The sequence below is a fragment of the Miscanthus floridulus genome, chromosome 8 (assembly GCF_019320115.1).
Source record: "Miscanthus floridulus cultivar M001 chromosome 8, ASM1932011v1, whole genome shotgun sequence".
Taxonomy (NCBI): Eukaryota; Viridiplantae; Streptophyta; class Magnoliopsida; order Poales; family Poaceae; genus Miscanthus; species Miscanthus floridulus.
Genome location: NC_089587.1, coordinates 151,869,175 through 151,879,641, shown reverse-complemented (window position 1 = coordinate 151,879,641; position 10,467 = coordinate 151,869,175). Strand labels below are relative to the sequence as shown.

The 10,467-nt window shown below is 48.8% G+C and overlaps 2 protein-coding genes across 2 annotated transcripts; both read right to left on the bottom strand.

The window, feature by feature from the left end:
* Positions 1–230: 230 nt before the first annotated feature.
* LOC136473720 (RING-H2 finger protein ATL8-like) lies at positions 231–1,141 on the bottom strand. Its single transcript, XM_066471364.1, has one exon. The coding sequence runs from the start codon at positions 1,042–1,044 to the stop codon at positions 469–471; it is 576 nt and encodes a 191-aa protein (XP_066327461.1). The 5' UTR covers positions 1,045–1,141; the 3' UTR covers positions 231–468.
* Positions 1,142–4,354: 3,213 nt separating this feature from the next.
* Positions 4,355–9,912, bottom strand: LOC136473719 (uncharacterized protein At4g15970-like). The gene is made up of 5 exons (XM_066471363.1): positions 9,497–9,912; positions 8,514–8,879; positions 7,906–8,387; positions 7,127–7,234; positions 4,355–6,556 (listed from the first exon to the last, which is right to left on the bottom strand). The coding sequence occupies exons 1-4, from the start codon at positions 9,884–9,886 to the stop codon at positions 7,213–7,215; spliced, it is 1,260 nt and encodes a 419-aa protein (XP_066327460.1). The 5' UTR covers positions 9,887–9,912; the 3' UTR covers positions 4,355–6,556; positions 7,127–7,212.
* Between the last annotated feature and the right edge of the window lie 555 nt (positions 9,913–10,467).

Below are 10,467 nucleotides of genomic sequence, written 5' to 3'. Positions count from 1 at the left end.
CAAAGACAAAGGGAAATTGTTCAAATATCTTGATGACCAGCGTTTATATTATCCTGAAATACATATTGTATATTGTCGTTTCTCTTCAACGTTGGCCAATTAAAACGAGCACTCCTGTCAGCTGCTTAATTAACGGTTAATTTCGTGATACGAATGGAGAATACTCTTCGGTAACAAGTGAACGCACAGCCTCGTCACTGATTATGATTGTAGACTCTCCCGAGTGCAACAAACTTCAAGCTTTTTATCATTGCACTGCACATATGTAAAAATAAATTACAGGGACAATTTCTATCCATCAATCAGGCACACACATCTTGATGCTTGTCTAGAACACTCCCCCCAGCGAGGAGTGAGCTAATCACTACTCACACCTAAAAAGGAATGAAACCTACAAGGCTATAAAAACAAGTTCACCACTGAGCTTGCGCATTGGTTCAGTTCCTGTGTCGAGTGCGCACGGCACTGCTACGCCAAGAACGTCGGCCCCTCTGCGCTGCAGGGCGTGGGCGCCTTCCAGAGCGCGCTGATGCCGCCGGCACCGCCGGGGCGCGTACCGCAACGGCGGCACCGCTCGCCGGGCGGCAGCAGGTCGACGGCCAGCACCCGGCGGCAGGACGGGCAGGAGGAGTGCGCGCGCAGCCACGTGTCGACGCAGGCGGCGTGGAACGCGTGGCCGCACTGCGGCAGCACGCGCATGGCCTGCCCCTCCTCGAACTCGGCGAGGCAGATGGCGCACTCGTCGGCCCCTCCTCCCTCCTCCTCGTCCTCCGCCTTGCTGCTGTCGGGGACGTACGTGACCGTCGGGAGCGAGCGCAGCACCTCCTTCTTGACGCCCTTGTTCGCGGCTTTGGCGCCCGGCTGCTGCGACCGGCCGGAGGCCGTGGCCCAGCGCCGCGAGCACGCGCACCGGGCGACGAGCCCCAGGCCGAGGACGCAGACGAGCGCGCAGAGCAGGCCGGCGAGGATGAGGATCATATCCGAGTTGATGGGGTCCTCCGGCGAGCCCGAGCCCGCGGGCGCTTCGACGAGTATCCTCGCCATGGGTTTGCAGTGCACTGGCTGAGATGGCGGCGCGAGTGCTGTGTGCGTGCGTGCTGCTGTCGTTGGCTGATGCGGAGGCGGGAGGCTCTGGGCAGGCGGCGTGAGAAGTGTGTTGAATGGGTTGGTTTGGCTGCCCTTTTATAGAGTGCGAGCGCCGGGGCGCCGGGCGCCGGGCGCCTGGATGTAGTTTATCGGTGACTTTTGTGGTCTTTGGATTTTGGAATAACAGCAGAAAAGAAACAGAGGGCTCACAGCAAGTCAGTGGATCGAATGTGTAGTGGTTGAAGCTAAAAGCTGGGGGTTCCTTTTGGTTTAAATAGCCGTTCACCGTTTGAGGGCTTAATTTGGCATTCACAATGCTCTCTCTCAGTACTTCTTCTAGCCAACCATCTATAACTAGTGAAAGACTTTCGGTTGAAGTGCCTTATAATCCTTTCAAAATTCTAGGAAAAATTTCAAACATTTTTAAGTTGGAAAGCCACGAACCATAAGCCCAATCCTTGGTTCGCTTCTCAATGCTGGTATGGCTTTCTCGGTTGGACTTCCATGGTAGGCTGAAACACACCAGTTTTGTTCTGAACCGTCCAATCATCAATCGTAAGCAATCGGAGCCGCAGAAGAAGCTAATATCTAGGGTGACCGCGTGCCGCAAGGCTGTGCGTCGAACGATTTTGCACAAATCATTCACACCCTCTCTGAACAGTGAACACCCCCTTCTCCATGTCCGCCGGCACTGCGAGCGTCGTGCCCCTTGCTTCCTCTGTCATTTTCCTCAGCAGCACACCACCATGCATCAGCCCTCAGCCCTCTTCTCCGGCAATTGCTCCCCCTAAACCCCAAATGAAATGGAGTCGATATATTTGATCAGCTGCACCTTTTATATGTAGGAAAAAGAAAAGTAAATGTCAGCACGCCGCCGTGACCGCGAGCAAGATCTAAACCAGGGTACGCGCAGACCTTAGCCGTCACAACCATGAAACAGATCCGGGCAGAAAAAAGCGTTGCGAGCAAGGGACAGATGGCGTTCCGTGGAACCACACTCGCCGCACTTCGCCAAATGCGGGTAGTACATACACTTTCGGTCTCTTCTCGCTACCTGTCACTCCGCCATAGCCCGCATCACATGTGCTGTTCCACTGACTGACCTACCGGCGCGCGGACGGCGGTGGTCACACGTCCATTTCGAGCCCGCGCCGAGACCTCCTCACGGCCGTTCTTTAGATTCGTCGTGGCACGTCGCCGCGCGTGGTCGGCGCACAGCCGGGGCCTCCAAACCGCACGCGCGGCACCAATGCTTCTCCCAAAGCGGCCTGCGGCTCGGCACTCGCCGTGAGCGCCGCCGACGCGTGGCGCGTGTGCAGCGGCAGCGCAAGTGAAGTAGTGCGCGGTGACATGCGCACATCCGGGGCGGGGACGGACGGACGGCCGTGTGCTCCTGCTCTCCGAGGACTCGGCCAGGGATGGAAATGGAACCCGCCTTTTTCCGGGTTAGGCGACCCGACCTCCTCCCGCGACGCCGCGGCACTACCGGTCGAGGTAGTGGCGAGGCAAAGCGGCCTCCACTACGCGCGGTCCGCACATGGATGGAGCCGCCCGGGAGCCTTTTCCGCGCGGCACATGCGGATCACATGCCCCGGCGGTAATGCTGCTGCTGCCTGTGCGATGCAACTGACGGCCGGCAGGGCAGGCCGCGGGCGGGTACGAGCAAGCGCACTGGTGGGACGGAGTACGTGTGGGTCTACTCTCGCGCGGCCGGGGGCACGGCTGGAGACTGGAGTGCTCGCGTGCGGTGATCTGTCGAGACGAGCCGGTTGGGTGGTTTGGGGACGTCGCTTTTTTCTGCCTGAAACCGCGTGTTCCGTGGCCTCGTCTTTCCTGCCTGCTTTTGCTCAAAGCAGTCAGAGCCGCGGCCAACTTTCAGTCGCCTGTTGCCCTGTACAAGCGCGATCCTATTATACGTACTACTACGTCTCAACCTCCCGTCTGCAACGGCAATGCAGAGACGGGTTCGCGCTACTACACCTTATCATCGACCAAATAATGACCACTTTTTTTTCCTCGTTCCCTCGAACTTGGAACGGGAAAATTTGGGCGACATTTCTCTGGGAAGCAGAATTCATTTCGGCCCTGTTAAAGGGGGTGGCATCAGAAATCGCAAGGACCAGGTGCAAGTGACGATCACTTCGGGCTCTTCTTCTTTTCTTTAAGAAAAAGATGAACGCCCCCTTGCCCGGAACCGTCCGTATAAGGATGAACAAAAGGGGCGGGGGCTGATCGGCTGATCCAAAGGTGGGTGGGAGTGCCCGCCTGTTCGCTTGGCTTATAAGCCGTACTTTTTCAGCCAACGAACAGTATTTTTCTCTCACAATAAATCCATGACTTATCAGCCAAGCGATCGGGGCTTTTAGTTCGTTGCTGAATGAGCAAGCCTGACTGGGAAGTCGATTAGCTGTTTCTTTTCTTTTTTATAGCCGACGTCGATTAGCTGGCTTCATAATTCTTTATAACACCCTGCCAGAAAAGACTAGGTTTTTGTGTTCGCCACGCTGGACATAGTTTAACTTACCGTTCAGGTTTGGTTCTTTCGATTCTCATCATACCTTGAGTAAATTGAACGGTACATCGGTATTTCTCCATGAAATTGTTAATGTCGAAGTAATGCCCAATACTGAGAACTGTAGCACGACTGTGCCCAAAGAGCAACTGCGCTTCACGTATCCAATTTTCAGACCATCAAGACGAGAAATCACTCCTCACCTGGAAAATGGGCCCAGAGGACTGCAACAGTCTTTCTGCACGCCAATGGCAATAGCAGGTGGCCACTCGCACTCGCTTGTCCCATGCTCAGATTCCCCTTTAAAAGCTTTCTTCACTTTTGTTGCGCAACTTGCCTCTTGCGTTGTTACTATATAGATAAATCATCTACACTCGATGCAATCTGAAAGATTCAAATATGTATGCCTGCAATTCGAGACGAATCCTTTTAGAACCAAAACGTTGAGAACTTCAAATAATACAGGAGAGAGGACCGTTCTATCCACAGCTGATTTTCCAACGATGAGAGAGAGCGTTAGCTAATGGTATCGAATTGGCAGAGTAGATACTTACCAGCTCTTCCTGAAAGAAAACATATTTTCCCATAAGCTAGCCAATTGACAGTGTATCCAGCCAATTTAAACCAACTATTTATTTTGTAGAATAAAGATCATAAGGTCTTTGCAAAAAAAAAAAAAAAAAATGGCAATGGTTGCGCCTCTGCTTTAGACTAGGGAAGTCCAATATTTATGTAATATAATATCCCACATTTTAGTATAGAATAAGGGACAATTTCCCTATTACACTGTTCTGATATCAACAGAAGAACATCAGGTGGACATAATGCTTCATCAGGTTACCTTTCTACATGAACACATTGTTTGGAAGACTCTGAAACCCAAGCCAACTGTGCCAGCTACCTCTAGCCCCATCGGAGGGGACGATCACTTCAGCCACCAGAACCAGGAGTTTTCAGCGCTCCTCAAGCTGGGGGCTCCACTTTCTGAAGAGCATCAATGTGTGTGCGGGGAGGAGCCTTTCAGTCACCGGAACAAGCCTCGATATGTTTTCAGGAGTGCTGAGATGATCCCGGAGGTCTATGCTCGAAAGCTGGCGCTGGAGTAGTCGGTGGTGGTGGATGACACTGATGGAGAGGCGCTGGAGTAGCCGTGGGCCCCGTTCGCTTTGCTGAAAAAACAAACCAAAACACTGTTCCGGCTAATTTGTTGTGAGATGAAAACACTGTTCCGGCTAAAAAACAAGCTGAAAAAGACGGATTATAAGATAAGCGAACAGAGGACCGTCGATGTCAACAAAGGAGCCAGAGTAACGTACAAAACTTCGACTTCCAGTCTACATGGATAAGATGAGGATTGGGCGAAGGGGAAGGTATTGGCAAGGTATCTCTGCAGGTTTAGTGCATGGGTCCATGAGGACTATGGAGGAAGCATATTTTTCACTTGCTACAAGATCACTGTAGAGGATCTTCCTGACCCTGCCTGGAACATTCACTATGTGCAACTAGACCTGGGTGATGAGTGTGTTGTCCACTGTGTCGATGACATAACTAGGAGTTGTTGGTCCATTGTTGTGTTCAAAGTGGGCGCTTAAGTGAAGAACACAAACAAAATCCCTCTCAAGTGTATCTACAGATTACTGAGCCATCCGAGGGTGGACAATTTGATATTGAAGTTCCCTCACACAAGAGGCACACGGGGTTCAAAAGAGCGAGGGGTTACGTTTTGTACATCCATGTTGATATGATCGAAGACCTGAGATTTTATGAGTTTGGTTCAGAAGAGCTAGAAAACTCCGCCTATGGTGGGGCGCCTTTGGTGTCCCAGCATAGCAAGTTCCAAGCCCTGGTAAAGGAGGAGGGTTGTGTTAGGCGCGACGAGCCAATGTAAAAACTTAGCCACTTTAATGAAGATAAAACCCAAAAGCATTGTGGAGTCCTAAGCAAGCTAATAATATGAGGAGAGGTAGAGGAAGACCGAAATTGACATGGAGGAGGTAATAAAAAGAGATTTGAAAGCTTGGGATATACCTAGAAATCTATGTTTGAATAAGAGTACTGGGAAATCGGCTATTGAAGTGCCTGAACCGTGACTTGGGGCTCTTGGTGAGTTTCAACTCTAGCCCCTATCCTAACTTGCTTGGAACTGAAAGGCTATGTTGTTGTTGGTGGTGGTTCAGAAGAGCTAGAAGCAGAGGGGAGAGTGCATTGAAGAAATTTCAGTGGGAGAGGCATGTGTCTGATGGAGAATACCAAGTCTCCAGTCGTGGATGTCTGCAGAGCTAGCACGATTTCACATAGAAGGGTTGGAGGATGGATCACGAGTGGATGGTACAAGGGAGTCATCCATGCAAAGACTAAGCAACAGGGAGAGGGAGGGAATGCCTCATCACTTGACCACTGAGGAGAAGGGGATTATTGCTGGTCTTGCAAGGGTTGACACGAGTACGAGTCATCCCCGTAGAAAGGCCCGTTACCAAAGACGGTGTTGACGGCCCTAATAGGTGGGGGAGCCCTTGCAAGGAAAGCACTTCGTTGAAGAACCTGATATCCTGATCAAGACCAAATGCAAAGAGTTGCCCTTTTCCTCTGCTGAGATTGCGCTGAGGCCATCAGAATTGATCATGAAATATGGTTTCAGATTCCAGAGAAGGCATAAAACATGCATGTCTTTGGAGGATTTATCTGGTCCCTACTCCCTATGTGATGACAGTGTCACTTCATGAAGAACCTGGGAGTATTGAGATCAAGTCCTCTGAGTGAAATCCTCCTAGTTCTGCAGACAAGTTCTCTGAGCTGGAGGTACCCTTGACCCCAAAGTCTGAAACCTTGCAACCCTTTTCAAACAACGCATGAGTGGCCGCTGATCCATGTAGATAATGGCACATAATTGGCAGCATTAGTTAACGGCATCAAATTCGCAGAGTTGATACTTGATGTTTGATTACGCACCATCTGTTCCTGAAAGAGAAATATTTGTCTGTAAGCTACTAGCCAATTGACAATGTATCATGCAGTTTAAACTAACTATTTACTTTGTAGACTAAAGATCCTAAGGTCTTTGTAAAAAATAAAAATAATGGCAAGGGTTCTGCCTCTGTTTTATATTATGGAAGTCAAATATTTATACAATATTCCCATTAGGGTGGAGGAAGGCACGATTTCGAGTACTATTACACTGTTGCAATATGAACCAAAGACACATCATGTTTACCTTTCTCCATGACCACACTGTTTGGAAAAACAATACCATTCTTAATTATGTGCACCACTTAAAGCATGCTTAAATAAATCCAATCAAAGAATCTTATAAATCATAATCATGCTCTCCAATTGTTTCAAGCAGTTAAACTAGTATGTGGCATAGATTTTCATTCTCTTTCAGTGTCCCTCATGGTTAACAATTTAACCTTCTACAGGATCCAAAGTTTAAGACTGTAAGTTCATACCTACACACGGAAATGTTGATTTCGACCTACAGCATACTATAGATGAAACAGAAAGAATGGGATAGTAAGCAAGAAAACCAACCTTAAGTGTTTGTTTTCAAAAACACATGTTCAGAAGTTGACATGTTTTGCAGTATTGAAATGCTTGTCTTCTTCCACTGTACAATCTCATGGGCTTAGTAACGAAAGACTGCAAAAAAAATCAAGTATAATCAGAGTGCCATCACAAGAAAGAAAATTGACACAAGACAAGCTGTACTTCATTGAATCACAAAATGATTTTGGTTGAAAGAATTGATATGGATTGACTGGGGTAGAAGGAAGAACCCTTTCGTCCGTAGACTACTTCTTAGGTTCTCCCTGCTTGATTACAATCAATACCGGATTCTCTCTTTTATAGAGACAACTTACTTTACCCCTAAGTAATATCCTAACTGAATCAATCTATCTTATTCCTTTCCTAGCAAACCAAACCAATCTAATCTAATCTAATCTAATCTGGTACTGTTCACGCTACCCCAGTCAATCCGGTACTGTCCATAGTACCGGATTTGATTAGATTAGATTGGCTTAGTTTGTTAGGAAAGGAATAAGATAGATTGATTCGGTTAGGATATTACTTAGGGGTCAAGTAAGTTCTCTATAAAAGAGAGAATACGATATTGATTGTAATCAAGCAAGGAGAACCTAAGAAGTGGTCTACGGATGAAAGGGTTCTTCCTGCTACCCCAGTCAATCCATATCAAGAATATTCAGAGTCTAGCATGTCTTCGTAATTTTCTACTCCTTAGTAATACAAGCCGGGGTTCACCGGATCTTTAAAAAAAAATATTCACACTCAAATCCATGGAGGCATCATACCTGCAATTTTGTGGTACCCTCCATGACAGTGGCCTGAATTGTTTTAAGCTTGGTGGCATCGACATATAGCTACTCCAGTCTTCCATCATGATTCTTAGGTCATGGATCTTGCTCTGCAGTCCAATACAACAGTTCGCATGCATGGTGCAAACCTTGTTTAAATCTCTGCTTGGCTCACAAATGCCGCCGAAGTACGTAGTACTTAAGAACTTAATTGTCAGACCAATGTCTGTGGTGTAAGGATCATGCTTTATAAAATTAAATACATCCTGATCATGGTACCCAGGATATCTAAATCGGGAAGAATACCAAAACTTGTAAAACTCTATGCTTTGATCGTTTGATTTCACATAGTTGAATCCTCCATTGGCTATGTTCCTCAAGTCAGTCGCATTCCCTACGTAGTGATCACATGCAATCTGAAAGTCTCCATCACTATAAAAGAGGGGAAATGGATTGCGGAACCACATGATATCAGCATCCTGAAATACAGAGGGGAAGCAGTAGTTTATATCAGATAAAACTACCAATAAGAAACTCACACTGAATAATTCAAAAGCTGAAAACTAATGCGTTAGAACAGCAGGGACGTAAAGGTATAAATTTACCGAGAAAACAAAGCTGTAACCTTTTTCAAGCACTAGCCGCAAGAAATCCAGCCTTTTCCACATCATTTCCAGATACCCAGTTGTCTGAAACCTCTTCTCTTGAGAAAAATCCACATCCTTGGTTGGAAGAGCAAAGCAGTAGGGATGGATCTTGACACATTGTTCATACGCCTTCAAATCAAATGCTACTATCACAAGATGCCTCAAGAGTGAACTAGTACCAACACCATGCCGAAAACTATCAATGAAAAGATCTATCACTGAGCCCGGCGAAGCCCATGCAGCATTGAGGGTCGTCAATATTATGGTCTTATTGTCCATGGAAGCCTCCTGCAGAACCAGTTCTAGTCTGAGATCTTCGCTGTCCTACAACAACAATTATGCTGATTGAGAATTGAGATACCAAGTTACAAGCTCTGCCTCATGACTGAACTTGATATCATATCAATCAGGAGATGAAAATTGGGAGTAACTGCTTGACTGGAGCATAAGAGTAACAACCACATCAAGTTTATTTCTGACATAACAAAAGGATCTTATTTTAGGTCAGAGCATAAGAGACCATGCACAAGCGTGCACCAGAAATGCACTCATGTATTTAATTTGACAACATGACACAAGACAAGCTACTGGTACTTGTATATTCTACTCAGCTGAGAAGTAGGCTTAGAAAATCAAGTATCATAAAAAACGACCAGTTTGTCCAACAAGGCAACATATCTCAAATATGTTAACTTATCAGCAATCATTGCATGATCTTAAAGGGAACCCACCAAAACACCACTATATCAGGTTCAGGGATGCAAGAATTGCAGTCTCAGGTACGAAACTAGCACGATTAGGAATATTGAGAGCGCATTTCGGGCATAAGCAGCAAGCATGAAAACACCTATAGCAAGCACAAGGAATAACTCAGATCACTAGAATACTGTCAAACATAGAATAAAATTTAACAAAGGTAACAAAGAGGAGGCAAACCCCACCAGATCGCCCGTGGGGGAAGGATCTAAGTCGCCGTCATCCTCGGGGACTTGAACAGGAGGAAGCGGCGGTGCAGGCAACAAGGGCCGGTGCACACGCGGGACATGGATGAGCTTCGTAGTCTCCACGGCGGCGCGGTACAGCACGGCGCAGGGCAGCGCCACTGCGGCCGCGAGGAGGAGCACCGCCGCCGCTCGCCGTAACGCCGCCGACGCGGGCGAAGGCGGCTGCGGCGAGCGTCCCCCGAAGCCGCGCAGGGATGTGGCGGAGGCATGGGACAGGTTTTGCCGCGACGGCCTCGCCATTGCAGGCGGGCGTAGGCGGCCGCGGGGGCGGGGGCGGGGGCGGTCAGTCAGCTTGTCACCGAGGGCCTGCCGCTGAGGCGAGGGCATAAAGACGAGACGCCGTGACCGATCGAGTTCAGTGTAACCGTCGCAAAATGATTCGTAAACTAACCACGAAGCCATAAAGTGCAACCGGAAGGTTGAAGCCAAGCCATGGAGTGCGCCGGGCGATCCGCCTGTAGTCCGACTGCCGCCAATGTGTTTTCTAGGCCGTGGCTATTCCTACGTTGATAATGATACGCCACGGGTGTCGTCCCGTCGAGACAGACCGCCCCGCGCGCCCTGTCCGCGCCGCTCGTTTCACACGCTCCGCGCCCAAACCGCCCGCGTCGTTGCTCGCTCCCGCCCGCGCTCGCTCTGGGCGCCTCACGTCGCTTGCTCCGCACGCCCCGACCGCACAGATTCATCTCGGCCGTCGCACGCCCTGCCTACCGCGGGCCCACGACCGTCTCGAAGGGACACCTCCACCACGCTAAGTTCACCGTGCCGCCCATCCACGCTGCACTGAAAACGTATCTTTCAAGTATTTTCGAGGTATATTGTAAGTGTTTTATCAGGGCGTTTGGCTGGTCATGTCCCAGCTTATTCCCGCTTGTTTCAGCTTGTTTCAGCTTATTCTCTCTCACAGA